The 25,260-nt window shown below is 43.0% G+C and overlaps 1 protein-coding gene across 2 annotated transcripts in view; it reads right to left on the reverse strand.

The window, feature by feature from the left end:
• DSCAM (DS cell adhesion molecule) overlaps positions 1–25,260 on the reverse strand; it is a gene marked incomplete at both ends in the record, with an annotated part of 750,319 nt that overhangs the window by 100,317 nt on the left and 624,742 nt on the right. For both annotated transcript variants that reach the window (XM_079923135.1, XM_079923136.1), the window contains 2 exons: positions 4,444–4,590; positions 6,340–6,580. In XM_079923135.1, coding sequence (XP_079779261.1) covers positions 4,444–4,590; positions 6,340–6,580 — 388 coding nt within the window. The remainder of the gene's footprint in view (positions 1–4,443; positions 4,591–6,339; positions 6,581–25,260) is intronic.

Genomic DNA, 25,260 nt, shown 5'->3' on the forward strand with positions numbered 1-25,260 from the left:
AGTTGAATTTAAAATAAAGCAGGGGGTAACCAAGGTTTGTCACTCACATGCCAGGGAGCCCTGTGTGTGATGAGGGCTGTGAGGGGATGGGAAAAATGGGCACAGACACAGCCCCGGACCCCAACAGGAGCCCGGCGCCTGTTCCCACCTTGGGCACCTTGTGGATGAGTTCTGGGGGCAGGATGCTTTGCTGGGGGGGGAGAGAAGAGCAAAGGGCACAGCCCCCCAAAGATGCCTGTGGTCTTCTGGGGGAGACCATCTGGTGGCAGACTTTTAGGGGCCACAATCTAGAAACCGGAGCAGATGGCTTATGAAAATGAAAGAAAATGTTTGCTCCTGTGTGGTCACTGTGCATTTGGAAATGGGTTAGAAATTCTCTCCTGTGAAGGAAAAGTCTGCCCTGGGTGACCACCAGACCGCTTTCCATTATATTATTCATTTATGATGTTCATTTTCCTGAACATAGATAATACAGGTCAATTGGAGTAGGTTAAAAAATTCAAATGCTAATGGAAAAAGTTTAAGTATAGATCTCATCAAGATCTTTTCAGATTTAGGAACTTCTACATTATGCCAAAGATTACACACACACACACACACACACACAGTCAGGGAAAATGCAACTCAGGGGAGGGGCTTCCACGGGGCTGTATGCAGGGCTAGTAATGAGGAGTTGACTATATCATGTGACCTCTTGGGGCCTCTGGTTTTATGCTTTTGTTTTTATCTTTAAGAAGGACCCAGGGTCTCTACGTCACGGGGGAAGTATGAGCTCCAATTACAGTGCAGGGGAAAGGTGTGCTGTGCCGATGGGACAGGGCTGTTCCCCAGTGAGACACAGTGATGGAGAAGAGGACAGTTAAGAGGGAGAAGGGCAAAGTGGGACACCCTGATCTTTTTAAAGAAAGCAACACTTGACACAAAAGAATTACACCCGCTCATGAATTACCATACTAATTAGAATTGGTACCTGGTTATTGACTCATATTGGGGTTCATATTATTTGGATGAACTAATTTATCACGAACCATGAATATGAAAGCAGTCCAAACCCCTGTTCAAAATTACCCCCCCAAGGATTTTTAAAAACTACCTGTGCCCCAGAATCTACCACAAAAGCACCTCATTCTCTCTGCTGGGAGGGTATGTCCCTGACTCATCAATGTAGAGGAAGTAAAAAGGAAAATTATGAAAAAAGCCAAATTCAAAATAGCGTGCTTCATTTGTCGTTCTTTCAAGCTCCTTTTCTTTTTTTATGGCTTAAACACAGATTTCTATCACCTACTTTTCCCGGCCCCAATGGAGTCATTAAAAAAAAAAAATATATATATATATATATATGGGACAGTACAGTAGAAATTAGCATAACATTGTAAATCAACTATACTTCAATAAAATATTTTTTTTAAAATATATGGGGAGTAAAGAATAGTGTTCAGTTGAAATCATGAGTAAAATAATATGAAATTAATATAGAAAATAAATTCAGAAATCATTTATAGTACAAAAAGTTTTTTAAAGAAAAACTTCATATTTTAAAACAAAATAGTTTTATGTATTTATTTACACCCTTCTTCATTCTTAAAGAGTCTAAGGAAGAAATCAAAATAGGGGTGGAAATCACTTTTCCCAAGCACCTCCTCAACCTGCCAGCATCGTAGCAAAAGTCTTGGTTGGCACTTAAACGTTGCTTTGATTCAGAATCTGTCGTTTTTGCCTTGAAGAAAGACAGAGGGCTGAAAAGCAGCTCCAATTCCGATGGAAATAGTGGATTTTCAAAGTGTGCCACTTCCCTAGCAATCTTAGACTAACTGCTTCTGTCAGGTCTTAAAAATTCTTTGACTTTCAGATTATAAAATACTCAGAAATTTCACCGACCTATTGTACATTTAACCTGTCCTATCAAATATATTAACCAGTTTTATCTGGTCATATTAACAATAACAAAATGCTTTTTAATGCATATTTTTCAAAGTATTTGGGGCAATTGCTAATCACAGCAGTAGTAACGATCTCTTTCTCTCTTGGCCTGCACGAGTGAGTGTGTGTGTATGTATGTGTGGTGTATCCTCAAGCTTAGCAGGTATAGTTCTTTACATGATCACTATGTGTTGTGTGTCTGTGGGAACCTCAGGGCCGCAATCTAAGAGCTGGTGCAGAAGAACCCAGTAATTCCATGAAATTCCCTGCGAATGCATACATGTCACTTCTCAGAGGTAGCAGGTCTTCATAGGTTTCTGAGGGTTTCTTTCTCATCTTTTGGAGATTAAGTGTAGTACTTCTACATTAGGCATTAAGCACATCACCTTGGTCTTCATACAGTGAGTAAAAGTATCTTTAGAAACTGTATGCATTTCCAAGCATTCTTTTTTTTTTTTTTTTTTTTTTTTTTTTTTGCGGTACGCGGGCCTCTCACCGCTGTGGCCTCTCCCGTTGCGGAGCACAGGCTCCGGACGCGCAGGCTCAGTGGCCATGGCTCACGGGCCCAGCCGCTCTGCGGCATGTGGGATCTTCCCAGACCGGGCATGAACCCGTGTCCCCTGCATCGGCAGGCAGACACTCAACCACTGCGCCACCAGGGAAGCCCAAAGCATTCTTTATTTAAGGACTTTTATGTTTTTAAATGTTCAAGTTTTTAAAGCTTTAAAGTGTGAAGTTGACTGAACGATATCAACCAGATCATCCATCGTAGAACTGAGGTGCTTACAGGTGTTATTAGCACATATGAGTAAAATGTGAAAATGTGATGAAGAGGCACCACCGGACTATGGAAATGTTTCCAACAAGAACAAAAAAGGACGATTTTAGTGTAACACTGCCTTTAGGTGAGTACGTTAGGGTGTTTAATTTCATCTTATTCAAGAAGAGGATTAGAAACCAGAACAAGTATATGCAATGATCTATTACTGTATTGTGTCAGTAAAGTAGATAATTTGAAATTTTTCATTGCTCCGTATTTTACTTCTATGGGAGTTTTGAAGCTCTGTTTGCAGGGAGGAGGTGAAGGGAATCATCTGTTTAACTCTGTGCCTCCGTGGGGCTGGCTGTGCCTTACTGGGCTGGAGGTTCTGTATGCATCACTTATCCCCACTCTCACTAGGCTAGAGCATCCATCGGGGCAGATGCTGCATCCTCAGCGCCAAGCAGGAGCTCAGCACAGAGTAGCTGCTCAGGTAACACTTCTGCTTTGGGGGCGCCCAGAAGGCGAATCAGAATGTCTCCCACTGCTGGCACTATGAAAAGCGCTACCTCGACATCAAGGGAATCAGATCTGGTCCTCAGCTCTGAGACACAAGTCTGGCTGCAGATGTAAACAGCTAAGCCTGGAACTCTGCTATTTACTTAGCAAATTAAGCTGCCTTCCTTCCTTTATTCTGGCACCAATAGTGGAACCCCTGCAGCCTCTGAGGCCCAGTGTGTTCTGATTACCTGGGTGGGGAAAGCGACCGGGTTGGCAGAGCAGACCCAGGTGGTCCTGAGCAGAGGTGGGAAATGCCCTGGGGGCCTCTGTGTTTGCCCAGACTCAGAGGACCCACAGTCAGAAGAGCTGCAGGAAGCCCCAAACCAGAGGGGAGGCATCCCCGGGGGCTGGATATAGGGAGCGGGGGAGGGTGCAGATGTGGGCCACCCAAGTCCTGGGCCACAAGCAGAGAGCAGAGCCTTTCCTGTTAGGGGCTGTAGCTCAGGGTGGGCCTGTCATGCTCCTGGAGCGGGGCTCAGCCTGGCTCGGTGACGTCAGGCCTCTGTTCTGCTCAAGACACTTGGAGCCCCAATCTTGCCACTCCCTGAGCTGACCCTCTCTCGTGCCAAGTCTTGCCTCCAAACAGGAGAATTTTGTCCTACAACTTGAAAGAAAAAAAAAAATCACAAAGAAACAAGAAGGAAGAGAGGGAATACAAGGAGGAAGAAAGAAAAAGGAGGGGACAAAAGTGGAGGGTTTGGGATGAAAGCGCTCCTCGTGGGAACAACACTCCTCCGCCCAAAGTGTTCTGGCTCCGGCGTTCTTCCTGAACCCCTTCTAGTTCAACTACAGGAGCTTAAGGATTTTCCCTGCTGAGTCCTATCGGGGAATAGGAGGAAGTCAGCCTTTTAGGATACACATCACGCAGAACTTTCTAGATACAGATCCAGGTTTTGGTGCTGCCTGCAGAGGCTTGACATAGATACTCATAATTAGGAAAACACATCTATTCCTAGATTCCCCAAGTGCCACCCCCTCCTATCCTTCAAATTGCTTTTTGAAGGTATATGATTTAAACAGCTGTGCACACCTGTTAAAAATGTCAGATATGAGATAACAGAAAGACGAGAGGAAAGGAGAAAAGTACCCATCGATAAAGAACTGCCCACCCTGTGCTGAATCCCACGGTAGGAGGAGGGGGTCTGCAAATTCCATGGCGCATCCTTTGGGGCAAACTCCAAGTTCTAGTTTAACCCCCTTACCTCCGTCCATGAGGTTGGCCCAGTAAATGACTCTGAACCCCTGGAGGATTCCATTCAGGGCTTCCTTGGAAAGTGTGGACCAGGACAGTGATATTCTTTCTGGTGATGTTGCTATGGCTTGGACATTTTCGGGGGGGTAGCTGGGCACTGAAATTAGATAGTTAGAATCTGTAATAACCGTGGGTGGTTTAATTAGCAAAGCAATATTGAATAAGCAACATTAGTTTAATAGTTCAAAGTACAGGAAAATAAAACATTGCTCTCAATCCCCCAAATTAAGGAAAAAAATGAGTACCATTCCTCTATGCAAATATTATGATAACTCAGTAAAATGCAATGACTTCATATGACTTCCACTGTCTCTCTTTCCAGAATAACTGCTTCACTGTTAAGCCCCAGGCTTATGGAGTTGAGAACACTTCTGATCCTACTGCATGAGTAAAAGACCATTGCTGGTCTGGCTTATTTTCCCATTACCCTTGAAAGTTACTGTTGTAAGTTACATGTACTTTATACAGTACATCTCCTCATACTGAGTAATACCTGGCATGTAAATTGAAAGCCTCACTGTTGAAAGTGCCACAAAGCAGACACGTCATCGTATTCACTGTCCCATCCCCAGCAGGGCCCCTTTCAATACTATACCATTCGTCAGAGGAAAGAGAGAAAATGGACTAGGATACAGGCTAGAAGGATATCTGAAGTATTTTTCATGTGGGTTTATGCAAACCTTAAACGTCGTGGCTGGGAGAGGGGGCAAAATAGTGACTGAATTGCAAACATCAGTGAAAGATGAACATCAACGTGCAAACCCAAAGGCCTATCTAACCATGCCTGCGAAGACTATGAAGATGGAAAGAAAAGCCTGGACTTCTGGGTTCTAGCTGTCTAAGACTTCTCTCCCTGTGAAAACTCTCAGAAATTATAGATGCAGGTCACCATGTGTGCTCTCAAACCTATGACCCAGCGGCTAGTTGCACAAGAGGCAACTGCCGTGCGAGCTTGCTGCTGGAAGCATCTATCCCCTACTCCTACAGCTGACCCTATATCTGACCTCTGCACCTAAAAGATGGCGCTTCCGGACACTAGGGTTCTCTCTCCTTTCAAGCATTGCTGGAGAATGTGAGCTCTTAGGTGGTCAAGGTGGGAGGGTACATTAATGCCTTATGGCCACTAGGGGGCGCACAGTCACCGTGAGATTTGCTCCAAGGAAGCTTGCTCATTCCTGTTCTCTGGTCTCAGGATGCTTGAAAATAAAAAGCAATCATAAAAAAAGGAGGGAAGGAAGGAAGGAAGGAAGGAAGGAAGGAAGGAAGGAAGGATGGATGGATGGAAGGAAGGAAGGAAGGGAAGGAAGGAAAGAAGGAAGGAAGAAAGAAAGAAAGAAAGAAAGAAAAAAGGAAAGAAAGAAAGGAAGGAAGGAAGAAAGAAAGAAAGAAAGAAAGAGAGAGAAAGAAAAAGAAAGAAAGAAAAGAAAGAAAGAAAGAAGAAAGAAAGAAGAAAGAAAGAAAGAGAAAGAAAGAAAGAAAGAAAGAAAGAAAGAAGAAAGAAAGAAAAAAGAAAAAGAAAAAAATCCTCCTTTACAGTGATTTGTGAGAAATTCTTAGAAAATCGGATTTCTACATTCAGGCCAGACTGCCGCAGTCATAGGGAGAGCTTTGGTTTCACGTGGGAAAAGCCCACCTCTTGGGCTTGATGGAGAAGGATGCTGAAGAAGGGATGGATTTGGCTTTGCAATCAAGGTCTGTCAAGGGCACCGAACCAAGGCAGCCCACGAGTTAATCAGGGCAGCTTCCCCACCGGAACCCCCAGTCCCTGCCGGCCTGGATGCCATTGTCACTGCAAAGCCCGAAGGCGGCCAGGCTCTGAGGACCCAGAGCAGCAGCTGGAACCTACCATCCTCGAGGGTGGTGGTGATGACTTCCTGAGAAGAAGGCCCCGTCCCGGCCCGGTTGCAGGCCTGCACCACCAGGCCATACTGGGTGAACTTGTTTAGGTTGCTGAGGGTGTAAATCTCACTGTCCCCCGTGGTGTCGATACTGATGATATTGAACTGGAAGTTGCCCCCAGTGCTGTACTCGCGGTAACCTATTTGATAGCCACGGATAATCCCATTTTGCAGATGTTTCTTGGGAGCCTAAACAGGAAAGAGAAGAATCACTAAAGAACACTGTTTGTGATTTGGTAAAAAACAATGTTATTTTCGGATGCTTTAAACCTGTTCGAAAGCTGGTTAATCCTACTGTATACCTATGGCCAAGCTACGAATTATACTCCGTGAATAATTTGGACGTTGAAAAGTTACCAAGTACAATGTGAGTAGCTAAACAATCAAACCAAAAAGAACACTCGAGGTGTGACAAGAGGAAAACCGGCACCTGCCCTCCTCTTAGGCAAATAAAAATGAAATTGAATAAGCGTGGAAATAATCATAACAGGTGTGGCAGTAGTAATAGTAATAGTAGCAGCAAACTCATACCTAGAGGCTGCTTGTGGCCAGGTGCTCTGCCTTTACCTGCGCGAATGAGCCCAACCCTCACTGCAGCCCCGGGACACAGCACCACCAAGACCTTCATTGACACAGGAGGTCCCACAGACATGAGGGACAGGAGGGGAATCCACCACAGAGCCTGTGCTCCCAGCCCCTCCCACTCATGCTGCCAGGACAGCCGACTTCTCTAAGTGGTGGGGAAGTTTGGAAAGATGGATTGCGTCTGTGGTACCTCTGCCTACACCAACCATCACCTGGGGAGACTGATGTTCGCGTTTTCACCCAGCAAAATCTACGGAACTCTGCCACATTGTTCCAGGCACTGGGGAACAGAAGTGATTTTTTTAAAAAGGTCCCTGCCCTCATGGAGCTTATACTCTAATGGAATATTCCAGAACAAAGGTGTTTGCATGTCGAAAGCTGGATGTGAAGGGGAGTCCACCCCTGGCAGGAAGGCAAACCTCTTTCATTAAGGCCTGAGTCATTTGGGGATCATTTTATGGTGATTTAAGATGGGCAAGGTGAGGCTAGAGTTACGAGTCAAAAACAGAACAGTTTTTGCTGACACGTTGGACTTTTTAAGAATCCAGACTTTTTTCAAGTATGTTTTAAGAACAGCATCAAAGTGATGCTCTAAAGTAATAAAGGTGTGGTAGGCTTTCAGGCAATCAACGGCTGTGTGTGTGTGTGTGTGTTGAGTGTGTGTATTTGTATTATGTCTGTGTGTGCATATGTGTGAGCAGGTATGTGTATGTATGTGCATGTGTATGTGTACATGTGTATTTCAGTACAAACCGTGGATTAAGGTCTCTTGGGGCTCTGAAAAGCTTTCTGAAAATGCTTACAATCCCATTGGAGAGAGGACATACGCACTCAGGAAACTGCAGAGAAATCTGAAGTGTTCAGGTGTGTGGTACTGGACCGTGAAGGCCAGCAGGCTTCTCAAAGTGGCAAAATGAGTGTGGCCTGAAGCAGTCAGAAGATGCTGACCGCAGGCGGGGCTGGAGGGATGGCCAGGGTTCCAGAAGGGGAGGGAGGGTGTGGGGTGGGAGAGACAGAGCAGCTGGAATGGATTGGGGGGGGCTGCTGAATGCCCAGGGGTGAGGAATGGCAGACAGAGAGGATGTGCCCAGGATGGGGGTGGGGTGAGGCTGGACCACCAGCAGGAAGAAGGCAGAAGAAGGTCGGGACAGACAGCGCCATGAACGAATTCAGCAGACGCCTGTGGATTGCCTACCACGCCAGCCCCCCGCGTCATGAATGTCGCCAGCTGTCTTTGGGTGTTTGTCTGAGTTATACGAGAGCAGTAAAATCACATTTCTTTTTTCAGGCGAGTTTCCTCATTTGTGGTTTTCTTGGATGCCACTGCCTTTCTCAACAACTCGTCTGATTTCAGGCATTTACATGGTGCTAATAGGTATCAAAGAAACAGCCTGGAAACCATTACTTCTTCAGTCAAGTTGGCAGTCAGACGTTGACACAAAAGCACACCCCTTTCTTATTATAAGCAAGTGTCTATGCGCTCCTGCTTTTGCATTGGCGAACTACAACTTTTCACTCTGATTTAAAATTGGATCCAAAGATTTCAGATGTCGAGAATTCCATTACCTGGAATTTGTTTTACCTAAACCACTGAATTGCATTTGTATCATTGGACTAATTAGCAAAATCAATTTCCCTCCAAAAGCCATGGATAAGTCAAATATAAAACAAAGACATTTCTCCTATTTCACAAAGTTTTTTTAATGTTTAATATGGTCACCCAAATATAAAGGACTGTTTAAGTTTAAAAAACATTCTAATTTTTCAACGGGCTCCCTGTGACAATTTAAGTCTCCCTAAGGTGCCAAGTCAGGATCCCAGGAGAGGAGCTATGGAGGCTGATCAGGTAGGGGGTGTAGGGAGTGGAGGCAAATGCCCACGAGAAAATGTTCACTCACAGCACCCAATGCAGCTGAATCTTCTACAAGCAGAGGGACCTGCTGCCTGACATTTCCCTTCCTGGGTTTGGGGGGATTAATCATGCCCGTGATTTGGTTGCACAGATAGGTGGGTAGAGAAATCTTCCTTTTTTCACTTTCTGAGGGTGAAAACACATTCTAACTGCTTAAATAGGATAGGCAACACAGTGGTTTTTGTCCTGTTCAGTTTAAATATTTTGTACAAAAGAAATAGGACATTCTTTACAGTTTTCTTAGAACTAAATTTTAGTCCTGCTAATTCTGGAGTGACACAAAGGTTATTTTTGTTTATTAGACTCGTCTGCAAAATATTTTGTAGAAAATTATTTTAGTGTTTTTTTGTAATAATAAAAGTATACAGCCACCATTCCCATGTAATCACTATTCAAATTCTGATATTTTTTTTCTCTAAGTGAAATTGAAGTTTGTTTTTGGTTTTCACATGGTTGTCTTCATACTCTACAATTTAGTGACTGATTATTTTTATTTAATATGCTATTATGATCATACTTTCATGTTTACTTCTAGTTTTTAAAAATCATATTCCATGTTTTATTGACTCATTTTTCCAACACTTTTGTTTGGGATATTGTTTTGTAACTTATTTCCTACCACAGATGAACCTCTGTGATACAGTGCATCTGTTTTTAAGTTTGTTTATTGGACTGAAGTCCCAGAAGTGGGACTTATTGGGTATCTTATTTCAAAAAGGTTGTGTTTCAGTTGACTGTTAATGAGATAGGATTTTTTAGTTATTATTCTTTTAGATGTGAAATCCAATATGGTAATGCAAGGGACTGTGTTTATCACAAGAAACAAAGAAGAGAGCTCTCCTCCAGTTTTCTTAATATTCTGATTTTGAAGAGATATGTATGAATAGAGTGGTGAGTTATTTGAAGGTAGCAGTGGTTTCACACATTTCTTTCCAGGGCTCTAATACAATCGCTAGTTATCATGCAGAAGGAATTGTTGCACCTGAGAAAGAAGCGATGGATTTTTCTTACAAATGAAATATGCACTTTTGATTTCACAGCATGCGGGCCCTAAGAGGTTTTGAAAACCATCTAAAAAGGATTGTGTTGGGGGAGAAATGGGGAGTGACTACTAATGGGTATGGGCTTTGTTGTGAGTGATGAAAATAATCTAAAATTAGATTCTGGTGATGGCTGCACATCTCTGTAAACATACAAAACAACATGGAATCGTACACTTAAAACAGCAAATGTGATGGTATGTTAATTTCATCCCAATAAAGCTGTTTTCATAAAAGTTAGTGTGCTGAAATCATCTCTCGGTTATTTCTCTTTCTAATTCAGTTACAACAGTAGCTTCCTTCACCACAACCACGGTGAACACCACCAATCAATACTCACCACCTCTACCACCACATCTTCACCATCACCATCACCGCTACCCACATGCACACCGTCCCCCCTTACCACCTCCACTACCTCATGCCCCCAAGACAACCATCCCCGTACATCACTGCCACCAACTCCATCACCTGCATCATCACCATCATCACCTCCATCACCTGCATCATCACCATCATCACCACCACCTCTGTCACCATCATCACCACCTTCATCACTGCCACCACCTCCATCACCAGCATCATCACCATCATCACCACCACGTCCATCACCTGCATCATCACCATCATCACCATCACCTCTATCACCAGCATCATCACCATCAGCCACACCACCTCCACCATCACCAGCATCATCACCGTCATCACCACCAGCTCCATCACCATCATCACCACCACCTCCATCACCATCATCATCACCACCTTCATCACTGCCACCACCTCCATCACCAGCATCATCACCATCATCACGACCACCTCTATCACCAGCATCATCACCATCATCACCACCACCACCATCACCTGCATCATCACCATCATCACCACCAGCTCCATCACCATCATCATCACCACCTTCATCACCACCACCTCCATCACCTGCATCATTACCATCATCACCACCACCTCCGTCACCTGCATCATCACCATCATCACCACCACCTCCATCACCAGCGTCATCACCATCATCACCACCAGCTCCATCACCATCATCATCACCACCTTCATCACTGCCACCACCTCCATCACCTGCATCATCACCATCATCACCACCAGCTCCATCACCATCATCACCACTACCTCCATCACCATCATCACCACCACCTCCATCACCAGCATCATCACCATCATCACTACCACCTGCATCACCTACATCATCACCAACATCACCACCACCTCCATCACCAGCATCATCACCATCATCACCACCACCACCATTACCCTATGCCACGGCCACCTCTCCCACCTTTACCACCATCCTTATCACCTCCTCCATCAATAAATCACTGCAATGCCTCCAATACATCCACCACCATCACCACCGACATAAACATCACCCTAAGTATCACTATTACCACCATCACCTCCAACACTAACTCAGGGCCAAAATCACTACCACCAGTTACTACTATCCCTCTACCACCTCCACCACCTCCATCACCTTCACCTGTTGAGCACTTGCTTTTCCCAATCAGTGTAATAGGTGAGATGTATATCTCCCCATTTATCTTCACAACAACCCCAAGAAGTCTCATTATCCTTCTTTACAGATGAAGAAGGTAAGTGTAGAGTTGCAATTCTAACCCAGGTTTTTCCAAGAGATGTATTTAGTTTCCACCACTCACAGAGCCTCAGATAACTTTTCTCCTTTTTGAAGCACTTGCTAATTAGGTTTGTAAAGTTACACTAAGAAAAATATTTTTAATCAAAGAAAAATCTAGCAAATCACATGAAGAGAAAGTATTGTTTTCATGCACAAAAGTAAGCAAAAATTCTAACTGTAACAGGCAAAGTTTAAGTTCTACTATTCATTTGTAGGTTGAATAGTCAGATGTAAATTTAGGAATGTGTTAACATTAAAGAAATTCTTGAGGACATATTAGAAAACAGATCTCTTTTTAAAATCCATAAGTGCAGGGATTTCGTACACCAAGTGCAGGGAATTTAAGGGCTGTGGTGCAAGTTCCAACTTTTTTTGAAGTGACTCTGGGGACCTCTCTGAGTTACATGAACAACAAGCCAGCAGGGGACGTGGGTATGGACCAGTGGAAACACTTCAATCCATTTGTCTGGTAGTGGGCTTCACATCACCCGAAGACAAGTTAGTACGTAATACCCCTTACTTTAAAAGTTGTTTTGGATGATACATTTCTGCTTGGAGCATGTGTCTACTTGGAATAAAGGGAAACGGTTGGCTGATGCACAAAGAAAGCACATCCAGGTGGGAAGGCAGTTGAGGCTATATCAATAGCCTCAAAGAACAACGGATTAAGTGGGTCAAAAATAATTGTTTGCTTTCATGAAACTAAGAGATTGGAGTTAATGGTGGGGTAGGACGAAACGTAGAAGAAGTAATCAGGTAGGGGTCTTTAAACACATTTTGAATCTGGGTTGCAAGATATTGGAGAAGACAAGTATCCTAAGAAGCCACTTTGATCATGCCCTCCCTCTCCCCAAATCTCAACAATGCCTGTTGTAAGATTTGAGCCCTACAGGAGTCTTTCCAGACTAATGTCTCCTGGATGTCCCTCCACCTAGAATTCTCTTTGACTGCTTGATTAAGCATGGGGATTCCAACTCTCTTACACTTTCTCATCTCATGAAAGCCCCAGTCAGAGAATGCACTTCTTCCTTTTTTCCACTATCGATACATGACTCCCTCCATGGCCAGCTCCACTTCCAACTCATTGGGGAGCCTCCTTTGACTATCTCCATCCAAGGAGTCCTCTCCTTCCTCTGGTCTCCACTGGCACTCACCCAACCACCATCAGCTCAGCAAGAATTGGCCACTTCCATCTCCTCTATGGTCACCATTAACATATCAAATGTCTGGTCTTCAAGAACTTGACTGCAAGCGCCAAGAGCACAAGAGTTCCTAAAAAAATGTTTGAAATCTGACCCACTGCCCTGTCCAAATCAAGACCTCAGCACAGTGGACATTCTCAAAAAATTTATTGTAGATAAAGAAGACAATGGTTCTGAGCATTTATGAGGTGTAAAAAAGTGATGGGTAAGAATGACCTAAGATTTATATCTTACTGAATAAAGATCTAATGGGCAGGGTATAAAGATAGAAGAGATGCCTGGACTCCAGACCCAGGATGCAGCTGTTGATCAGAGGCCTGGGTCAGTCAGTTCAGAGGGAGCTCTCAGGCAGTGTGCCCCAGCCTGGACGTGAGGGTTCAAGTTGAGAGCTGGCTTCCGTGCTGTCATGTAGCATGGCGGCCAACCTATCAAGATGGGAGATTTAGGCAGCATTGGGAGGGGTCCATTTCATTTCCCAGACCCCATCAGGGAGGAAAATAGCTTCTGAAGAGCTATTTTATCTGGACAATGTTGTCCATTTTTGTTTCCTGCTTAAAACAAGGATTCCAGAGTTTATTCACTTGTCATCCAGCCAGTGGGTCACACATGCTTACAATAAGGATCATTGAAGACCGACCAACAGATTTATAGCAAACCTCTCCTGGCAACCAGCCCTCTTAATACATATTAGAGGAAGATGTTGGAAAGTAAGTGATTGGGGGAAAGCAAAAAGGCTAAAGTGAAGAAGGGCTCCCTTCACTCCATAGTCAAGAATTCAACAATCTGGATGTTGAATGCAGGATGATGCTGTCATTTACAGATGACTTTGATGTGTGAGTGCTCTGGTTTTACCTTTTCTCAAAGCCCTTTGAATGCACTACTATTCTAAGAGAAGGCCTTAGCTATCCACTGTTGTGTTTTTCTTGTGAGGATTCGTTGTTTTCCCATGTTGAAGTTTCCTCTTCCTTTCCTTTGCCTTTGCATCCAGGAATGATCCAGATTTCTTTTCATTTGTCTCATTTATCTGCTCTCTGTGGCCCTCTCTTTCTCCCCTTCCAGCCCTTTGTTTTTTCTCCTGTGGTTTCCCTAAACAGCTTTCTTTCACATCTGCTGAGGAGCCCTTTCTCCAGCCTCCAAATCCCCCCCAACCCTCACTTTCTTTAAGAAACCGTCTCTTTTGATCTCCATGACAACAGGAGCCCCGTGTCAATTTCCTTGTGTGGTTTGCAAGTGCCTGCATTTGACGTGTCCGCCCGAATCAGCCTGTGAGCCACCTGTGGCAGGTTCTCCGCTCTTTATAGGGAGGGTAGAAACAGGGATGAGCAAATGCTCAGGGCACCAGTGTGGCTGCGAGTGATTAGAACAGGCACCTCATCTTCAGAAAACCACCAGCCAGGTCCTGTTTCTGGCATGCTCCCCTCCCCCTCCCCACTGCTGGCGGGTGGACTTTCCTCAATGGCAGGGTCCATCCGCTGACCTGGAGAGCCCAAGGCGTCCACTGCAGAATCCTGCATTCTGGGAACACTGCGTCACTCCGACGTGTGGAGTAATTCAGTTGAAAAATGATTTGAAACGTTTCCTTTTAGATTCCTCCAAATTCACTTAAAATGCAGTCTGTCCTCATTTCCCTTTTATTACAGGGGTGGGGGACTGTCTTTTTCATCTCTGTGTGCTTCCTCCAGCCCCTTTCCCTGCTCCCCAATATAAACAGCATGAGCTCCATAACTTGTTCAGTGAACGGATGCATTAACTGTAACAGCCAGCAGCTGGTGCCTCTTCTGTACAAGGCATCGCGTGCAGGGAAGATGTGCAGTGAATCCGTGAGTAAAGTGGAAAGTGATGATGGCAGTGGTGAAGATTTGCACAAGGGGCTGTGGAAGGGAAAAGGAAGAGATGTCTTTTCCAAATGGGTGCAGGAGGACTCCCAGAGAAGGGGGCCAATGTTATAGGAAAGTAATCAGTGGACCTGGCTGCAGGTGGTGAGGGAATAAGAGATGGCTCAGGAATGGAGAGCAGCTCCAGTGACCCTTCAGGGAGGTATATGGGGTGACTGGGTAGTGGTGGCGTGAGTGCAGGAAACCTAGGGAAATGCTGGGGCCCCACCCAGACCTGCTGACTCAGAAACACACGCTGGCTACAGGGAGGGCGTGCTGGTCTGTGTTTTAACAAGCCCTCCCTGGGATGCTGAGCAAGCTCCAGTCTGAGAACCACTGCGGTTGTCACTCAAAGTCATTAAAAGGTTTAGGACTGGCCTCACTCGGGATGGACTTTCGTTAAAAAGCAACGGCTGCACATTCCTCAATTTTTCAGGTCACCAATAACCCATTTTCCTGGTCTCTGCAGAACAGAAGGGATTGAACGCAAATAGGACCGTAAGCCCTCTGTGGTCCGGGAGTCACACAGCAACAAAGGGACCTCTTCACAGGGGGGCCGGGGTGGAGGGGAAACAGCTGCCTTGCTGGACAGAGCCCTGCTTGGGCTCCCCAGTCCCCGTGGATGGACAGCACAGCCTTTCTGGATGAATGGACCGTGGGTTCTCAGGGAGAGATGGCAGACAGAGGAGGAGTCTTACATCGTTGCCTCAAAGCACATTTTCCTTCCTGTCTCTCTCCTTGGGTTGGCCCTCCATGGCCACTCTGCCATCCACAGGGGCTCTAAGCTCATTCTCGGCATTGTAGGTCTCCTACAAGGGATACGTGCGGCCATGTGGCTCCCCCCTCAATGCTATTGTTCGTCAAGGGACAGGTAAAGAGCCAAGGGGCCACGTGGTGTGAAATAAAAAGTGGACATGTGATCTGATGATGAGACATGCTTAAGTTACGATGAATGACAAAGTGCTTGAAGTGTGTACTATCTGGAGAGGCCAAGAACTTGGAATTGGAGCTGGATGGTCACCATAGTCTAGTCAGACTTGGCGGAGGAGATGGTGACCAAGGGTGTGCGTTGGCTTGGAACACAAATGCAGAATTTTAGAAACATTTTGGAGAATATTGTGGGATGAACTTAAGGCTAACTTCTGTACAATAGGGTGCCATTTTTTCAATTTCTAAACTGTAGGGTAGCTCCCATTTCATTCACTCATTCACTCATTCATTCATTCATCCCACCAACAAACATTTGTTGAGTAGCTACTCTTGTTAAAACCCTCCTTTTCTGAATTTTTCTGTCCTTTGCAAATCCCATTCTCTGGTAGCCACATAGAGCATTTCTCACCAGCCGTAAAGGCTTATCCAGTGGTTTCTGCTGACGCCCTAACAAAGGAATTCACAGAACATATGCAGACTAGGATTGGGTTTACCTATCAGCTCTGAGGTCTCTAGGGACATCCCCCACCTAACATCAGGGCCTCTAGATGCTGTGCATCCTTCTTAAGGTCCTACGTCCAACTCAGGTAGCTGGTAAGGAGGGCACAGTGGCTTCTGAAGCTCAGAGAAGCTAGAGAAGACTTCTGAGAAGGAGACTTTGCCAGAAGGGTGATGGCTCAGTGTGCCAGAGCTTGGGAGTGGAATCAGTCAGAAGTGGCAAGGAGGGGAGGTGCCCTGGGCTCAGAGCAGGGGAAGAGCAGGGAGGGGGTGAGGAGGGGGGCTGTGGAAGTTTCCATGGGCCAACAAGGGGTGTAGCCAAGGCCCAGCCAGGAAAGAATCCACCTAGAGACTCTGAGGTTCTGGGAGGCTGGTACGGTACCTCTGAGCCTGCAGGTAACGGGAATTTAGGGAAAACAGGGTTTTGGTTTTGATGCCAAGAGGCAGTGTGTACTAGTCTGTGCGTATGAAGGCTGGGGTCCCAGCTATTTAGTGGCAGCTGAGTCCCAAAGGACTTGGCTTCCCCCATGCAGAAAGGGGTATCCAGCCGAGAGGAACTCCCCTGCAGGGAAGGGATGCCCCCGTGGATGACAGAGTGGCTGTGGAGGGCCAGATGGACCCATCAATAGGCCACAGAGATTTAGGGGGCCACATCTGACCCAGATCTGCTAAGCTAGTGCAAGAGGCAGGGAAGAGTCCCATAGTGCTTTAAATCTCTGCCCAGAGGGCCAATGAACAGGCAGCTATTGTGACGAGTTTCAATTGTATGTGGCTGCTTCTTTTGGTATCATCTTGGTTTATTAAACATGGTTGACAAACTGTGGTCCTTTAGCCACTTGTTTTTATATGGCTCTTAGCGAAGAATGTACATATTTTTAAATGACTGCAAAAAATCAAAAGGGGAAGAATAGTGTGTGACATGTGAAAATTATATGGGCTTCAAATGTCAGTGGGGCTGAGTCAGGTTTTACTGGAGCCCAGCTGCACTCACCCAGCTGCGTATCTGCCGTGTCTGCTTCTGAGCTACAGAGGCAGAGTTGAGGGGCTGTGACAGAGACCTCATGGCCCAAAGTCTAGATTATTTGCTTTCTGGCCCTTGACAGGAACAGGTTGTAGACTCCTGTAGGACACAGTGTTGTGGACAGAAACCGTCTGCAGGGTGAGATCCACTCTGTGGGCTGGAGGTTAAAGGCAGGGAGGGATGTGGGGAGATTATCAACGGTGGAAGGAGAAACACCTCCGAGAGAGGGGGTGTTGGAGAAAGGCCAGGGTTTGGACCAAAGGAGAGTCAGTGACCCTCCCTGCTGGGATGTCAAAGTTCTAGCCTGTGTTCTATCAGAAGACAAAGAATGCCTGCATCCACAGTGGACCTTTGGTCCGGGATATGGTACCTGCCACCTACACCTCAGTGATGGTCCTAAGCATAAGCATAGGATGGCATTGCTTCTGCAGAGCTAAGTAGAGTCTCTTGTCTGTTCTTGGGTCATGAAAGGCTTTGGCCTCAATTAAAGGCATCAACACTCATGAATGGGTTATGGAGGAAAAGAACATTGAAAAGCATCTAATAGGCTACTCTGCCCTGTCAGGAACATGCTAGAAGCATTTGGACAAGGGGCCCCCCCAAGGAAAGCTCTGGTCTGAAGTGGGGGGATGGGCCTGACACATTCCCAGGAGGAAGGAGAGCCAGTGATTCTGTCCAGACCCCCGGGAGTGACACCACACTTTCCCTGCGTCGTATTTTCCTTCTTTGCGAATTCTCACTTCTAGGAGTCATTGAGAATGCCTCCAGAATTCTTCTGTTATTTATATAAAGACAGGGCTTATTCCCACTTTAGACTGTGACAGGGAGGGAAAATGAGAATGAAAATATACTTTTAAAAAGTAGCATTATTCTATTTCCTGTATTTCTGTGATTCCTCAAAGCACAAAAAACATTTATGTTTGGACTCAACATTTTCAAAAGAATGTACCAATGGAAGGACTCCATCACAGGGACTGAAAGGATGTAAAATCAGTTTTCAAAAATTTTAATACGAAGAGGAGATTGACCTTTAAAAAAACTGTGGAAGGTTACCTAGAAATAGAGTTAGTTGGTTACATCTTAATGCATTAAACTAAATATATTTGTATTAGTGAAATGAATCTGAAAGCATATGTTGTATTTTTCTGTCCTACCCTCTGTAACCATGAAAATGGAATGTGGAAATTAGATGCCCAAAGTCTCCCAAGGAAGTTGACTCCTGCTTTCCTGGCTGGAGTTCTTCCCGCAACAGACCCAGAAGAACTTGGTCCAGCTTATTTTAAATGATAAAAGTAACATCGCATTTCTTCCCTTATCTTAGGAGACATGTTCATATTGGACAGATGTTTTCCTTTTATTCTTTGATTTTTCATTCTAACACCTGTGCCCCATTTACTAATTTATCTACCCTATTTGATTTCTCTGATAAGATGGGAAATGTCATCAGCAAGATGGCTTAATGATGGCTTTCTAAGAAAATTAAGCACATTAGTAAATCAATGAAGGTCGAACATAGCCTCACACCATATACAAAAATACTCAAAATGGCTTTAAGACTTAAACATAAGACATGACACCATAACACTCCTAGAACAGAACATAGGCAAAATATTCTCCAACATAAATCACAGCAATGTTTTCTTAGGTCAGTCTGCCAAGGCAATAGAAATAAAAGCAAAAATAAACAAACGGGATTTAATCAAACTTACAAGCTTTTGAACAGCAAGGGAAATGAAAAGACAACCTACAGGATGGGAGAAAATATTTGCAAACAATGTGACCAACAAGGGCTTAATTTTCAAAACATACTAGCAGCTCATGCAACTCAACAACAACAAAAAACAAACAACCTAATCGAAAAATGGGCAGAAGAACTAAATACATATTTCTCTAAAGAAGACATACAGATGGCCAACAGGCACATGAAAACATGCTCAACATTGCTAATTATTAGAGAAATGCAAATCAAAACTACAGTGAGATAGCACCTCACACTGGTCAGAATGGCCATCATTAAAATGTCTACAAACAACAGATTGTGGAGAGGGAGAAAAGGGAACCCTCCTACACTGTTGGTAGAAACGTAAGTGGGTGCAGCCACTGTGCAAAACAGCATGGAGGTTCCTCAAAAACCTAAAAATAGAGCTACCATATGATCCAGCAATCCCACTCCTGCGCATATATCTGGTCAAAACTATAATTCAAAAAGATACATGTGCTATAATTCAAAAAGATACATGTTCATAGCAGCACTATTCACAATAGCCAAGACATGAAAGCAACCTAAATGTTCATCAACAGATGAATAGATAAAGCAGATGTGGTACATTTATACAATGGAATATTACTCAGCCATAAAAAAGAACAGAATAATCCCATTTGCAGCAACATGGACGGAACTAGAGATTACCATACTAAGTGAAGTAAGTCAGACAAAGACAAATATCATATCATATCACTTATATGTGGAACCTAAAATATGACACAAATGAATTTATCTGTGAAACAGAAACAGACTCACAGACATAAAGAACGGGCTTGTGGTTGCCAAGGGGGATGGGGGGAGGGGAAGGAAGGACTGGGAGTTGGGATTAGCAGATTCAAACGATTATATATAGAAGGAATAAACAACAAGGTCCTACTGCATAGCCTAGGGAACTATATCCAATATCCTGTGATAAATCATAATGGAAAAGAATATATAAAAAAGCATATATATGTATAACTGAATCACCCTGCTGTACAGCAGAAATTAAGACAAAATGTAAATCAACTTCAATAAAAAATGAATAAAAAAAGAGAATTAAGCACATTAAATAATGAGTATTCATTTATCCACTCACTCTACGGGTGCCTTTCAATTCACTGGTAATACAGAAGGGCCATATTCACTTTAGTTTGCTCTTCTCATTTGTTCTTTGTGAAAAGTAGGGCTAGTATTTTATGAGAACCAGTAAAACTACATATGAGCCAGTCTTTTGAATACTTTTATTAAAATTACTACCTATCCATCTATCATTTAGATTATTTAAAATAAAAACTTTATTGATTAATTTTTTGGCTGGGCAGAGTTCATGATATTTACATTTACTGGGAGGTATCTGTTATCGGAAAGGACTGTGCTGTCCAGAGCCATCAGAGGGGCCAGCATCCAGGGTAGAGAGAAGAATCGGGGCTGTTACTCACTGAACCAAACTCATATCCTAAAATGCTCTCCCAGTCTCCATCCTCCGTGGCTGTCAAGGCAGTGCTGGGAGATGAGTACAGACAAGGCTATGCTGTTACGATGGCTACTGTTTGTCTGTGACTTAATGAAAAGGACACTCAGATCGGACTTAGTGGAAGGACTCGAGCTTCAGCAATGACAAACCAAGTTACTTGCTCAAGATAATTTTTACTAAATGTAAAGGGGAGAGTAATATCTAATTATGCTGAAGTCTAATCCAGCACTTTCTGTCCTGTATCAGAGTATCCTTATTATATGTATTTTTCTTGCTGTAGATGCATTTAAATTATGCTAATCCTACTTTAGGCAATGTAATGAAATACTGTCAAGTTATATTTTTCATATACTCTTTATTTTCACTGCAAGTGTTATATATTCATAAATGTATGACACTAAGTTTTCATGGCTAAAGTATGCATAGTGTAATTGTCAATAGACAATTAAATAAATTTTAATATTATCCTGACCATAAGCAATTTTTACCTTAATGTCCCAACTTTAGAAGCCAATCCACTTGATAAATGTGATGTTGATGTACTAAATAAAGACCTATGGCTGGTCACCAGTAAATGTCCAAAATGCTCTTTTAGTTCCAACCTCATGATTCCTACTCACTATTCTTGTTTGCAATTCTGATAATACGTTCCATCAGTCAAGGAAAAAATACCATCCTTACCTCCTAACTTATTGTAACCTAACATTTCATAACTTGTTTATTTATTTATTTAACATATTTATTGAAGTATAATTGCTTTACAATGTTGTGTTAGTTTCTGCTGTATAACAAAGTGAATCAGCTATCCCTATACATATATCCCCCTATGCCCTCCCTCTTGCGTCTCCCTCCCACCCTCCCTATCTCATCCCTCTAGGTGGTCACAAAGCACCTAGCTGATCTCCCTGTGCTATGCGGCTGCTTCCCAATTGCTACTTTACATTTGGTAGTGTATATATGTCAATGGCATTCTCTCACCTTGTCCCAGCTTACCCTTTCCCCTCCCCCATCCTCAAGGCTATTCTCTACGTCTGTGTCTTTATTCCTGCCCTGTCCCTAGGTTCTTCCGAACCATTTTTTCTTTTTAGATTCCATATATATGTGTTAGCATACGGTATTTGTTTTTCTCTTTCTGACTTACTTCACTCTGTATGACAGACTGTAGGTTCATCCACCTCACTACAAATAACTCAATTTCATTTCTTTTTATGGCTGAGTAATGTTCCATTGTATATATATGCCACATCTTCTTTACCCATTCATCTGTCAATGGACACTTAGGTTGCTTCCATGCCCTGGCTATTGTAAATAGTGCTTCAATGAACATTGTGGTACATGACTCTTTGAATTATGGTTTTCTCAGGGTATATGCCCAGTAGTGGGATTGCTGGGTCATATGGTAGTTTTATTTTTAGTTTTTTAAGGAAACTCCATACGGTTCTCCATAGTGGCTGTATCAATTTACATTCCCACCAGCAGTGCAAGAGGGTTGCCTTTTCTCCACATCCTCTCCAAAATTTATTGTTTGTAGATTTTTTGATGATGGCCATTCTGACCTGTGTGACTGGATACCTCATTGTAGTTTTGATTTGCATTTCTCTAATGATTAGTGATGTTGAGCATCCTTTCATGTGTTTGTTGGCGGTCTGTATATCTTCTTTGGAGAAATGTCTATGTAGATCTTCTGCCCATTTTTGGATTGGGTTGTTTGTTTTTTTGATATTGAGCTGCATGAGCTGCTTGTATATTTTGGGGATTAATCCTTTGTCAGTTGCTTTGTTTGCAAATATTTTCTTCCATTCTGAGGGTTGTCTTTCTGTCTTGTTTATGTTTTCCTTTGCTGTGCAAAAGCTTTTAAGTTTCATTAGGTCCCATTTGTTTATTTTTGGTTTTATTTCCATTTCTCTAGGAGGTGGGTCAAAAAGTATCTCGCTGTGATTTATGTCATAGAGTGTTCTGCCTATGTTTTCCTCTAAGAGTTTTATAGTGTCTGGCCTTACATTTAGGACTTTAATCCATTTTGAGTTTATTTTTGTGTATGGTGTTAGGAAGTGTTCTAATTTCATTCTTTTACATGTAGCTGTCCAGTTTTCCCAGCACCACTTACTGAAGAGGCTGTCTTTTCTCCATTGTATATTCTTGTCTCCTTTATCAAAGATAAGGTGACCATATGTGTGTGGGTTTATCTCTGGGCTTTCCATCGTGTTCCATTGATCTATATTTCTGTTTTTGTGCCAGTACCATAGTGTCTTGATTACTGTAGCTTTGTAGTGTAGTTTGAACTCAGGGAGCCTGATTCCTCCAGCTCCGTTTTTCTTTCTTAAGATTGCTTTGGCTATTCAGGGTCTTTTGTGTTTCCATACAAATTGTGAATTTTTTTGTTCTAGTTCTGTGAAAAATGCCATTAGTAGTTTGAGAGGGATTGCATTGAATCTGTAGATTGCTTTGGGTAGTCATTTTCACAATGTTGAGTTTTCCAATCCAAGAACATGGTATATCTTTCCATCTGTTTGTATTATCTTTAATTTCTTTCATCAGTGTCTTATAGTTTTCTGCATACAGGTCTTTTGTCTCCTTAGGTAGGTATATTCCTAGGTATTTTATTCTTTTTGTTGCAGTGGTAAATGGGAGTGTTTCCTTAATTTCTCTTTCAGATTTTTCATCATTAGTGTATAGGAATGCAAGAGATTTCTGTGCCTTAATTTTGTATCCTGCTATTCTACCCAATTCATTGATTAGCTCTAGTAGTTTTCTGGTAGCATCTTTAGGATTCTCTATGTATAGTATCATGTCATCTGCAAACAGTGGCAGTTTTACTTCTTCCTTTCTGATTTGGATTCCTTTTATTTCTTTTTCTTCTCTGATTGCTGTGGCTAAAACTTCCAAAACTATGTTGAATAATAGTGTTGAGAGGGGACAACCCTGTCTTGTTCCTGATCTTAGAGGAAACGGTTTAAGTTTTTCACCATTGAGAATGATGTTGGCTGTGGGTTTGTCATATATGGCCTTTATTATGTTGACGTAAGTCCCTCTATGCCTACTTTCTGGAGAGTTTTTATCACAAATGGATGTTGAATCTTGTTGAAAGCTTTTTTTATATCTATTGAGATTATCATATGTTTTTTCTCCTTCAATTTGTTAATATGGTGTATCACATTGCTTGATTTGCGTGTATTGAAGAATCCCTGCATTCCTGGGATAAATCCCACTTGATCATGGTGTATGATCCTTTTAATGTGCTGCTGGATTCTGTTTGCTAAAATTTTGTTGAGGATTTTTGCATCTATGTTCATCAGCGATATTGGCCTGTAGTTTTCTTTTTTTGTGACATCTTTGTGTGGTTTTGGTATCAGGGTGATGGTGGCCTCGTAGAATGAGCTTGGGAGTGTTCCTCCCTATGCTATATTTTGGAAGTTTGAGAAGGACAGGTGTTAGCTCTTCTCTAAATGTTTGATAGAATTCACCTGTGAATCCATCTGGTCCTGGGCTTTTGTTTGTTGGAAGATTTCTAATCACAGTTTCAATGTCAGTGCTTGTGACTGGTCTGTTTATATTTTCTATTTCTTCCTGGTTCAGTCTCAGAAGGTTGTGCTTTTCTAAGAATTTGTCTATTTCTTCCAGGTTGTCCATTTTATTGGCCTATAGCTACTTGCAGTTCATAACTTGTTTATAACCTAACTGTTCTAAAACAGAACAGGGAAAGTGTCTGTCCTCAGGTATCTTGTATTATGCCAGGTTCATCCAGGCTCCATGTGAAGCTTTCAGGAGAAACCATCTGAAAGGACTGCAGGCTGATGAATGTAGTTGGCCTTGCTCTGAGTCCTTAGTTGAAGTTCAATGTATGTCTTGTCAGGGTGAATTAGCTGAGAGGTCCAGTCTTTTCCCTGGGATGGAATGGAGACAACTCTTCTAGGCTGAGTCTCAGTTAACTTGTCTTCCCAGAATGCCCAGGTGTGAGCCTGCATCCCACACTCTTGGTGGCTCAGCAGCCTTTGGAAAGCTGGCCAGCATCTTCTTGCTGCCCTTTGAGGCTGGGAACTAAGAGGACTGCCTGCTTACGTTGGAAGGCCAGCCAGGACCTTTAGAGCAGGCAGATTGGCAGCTCTGCTCTGGGACAGAGAACTGGGGTCCTAGGAAAAGGCCAATTACATGGCTAAACCAAAAGGGCTAATCTGATGGAGAGGTGCGGAGAGAGGCAGAACATCTTCCAAAGAAGCAAATAAGAAATGAATGGTTTTATGAAAGGGATCTGTATATTTTATACATGTGCAAAAAAGTAAGATGATAATATAGTCATGTAGGGCTTTTTAAGGTGTCCAGAGGTTTCCAAAGGAAAGGTACCCCTCTTTATATGCATATTTTAACATGAAGGTGAACAATGAGTGGTCCATGTATTTATTTAACAAATATTGACTGCACTTCTACTGAGAATATAACAAACAAACAAAATATGCCCTCTACCCTCATAGAGCTTACAGTCTAGTCAACTGTAAGAAGTTAAGAGAGAATAATCCTACTCCCTGTGGATGACCAAGAAGTTTTGAAGTCAGTTTGGATTTTTCTTCTCTCACTGTAGGGGAAAGAGGTAAGACTTGTTAATATGAGAAGGGCTGACAGTTCCTTATCTATTTGTCAGGCATACTAGTCATCAGGATTCTTAATAAAACTGCAGAAAATCTAACTCTAGAACCAATTGATTAGTTCATAAAAGAAATGTAAATTTTGTAATTTTTTCATAGCCTAAGGATTAAGCAAGAGTTTAAAAATTAAGTAAAATTAATTTCAAGGCAACCCTTTTGAATTTCAACTGACTTAGGAAAGAAAGATGTCGACTTACTACTCCAGTTATGCTAAGGTTAAGTTTACAATTTGGAAAGAAAGTGGTATCAGGTAAAATGTACAGGTTACCTATTTTCTTTAACCTTC

This window comes from Stenella coeruleoalba (genome assembly GCF_951394435.1).
Source record: "Stenella coeruleoalba genome assembly, chromosome: 5".
NCBI classification, from domain to species: Eukaryota; Metazoa; Chordata; class Mammalia; order Artiodactyla; family Delphinidae; genus Stenella; species Stenella coeruleoalba.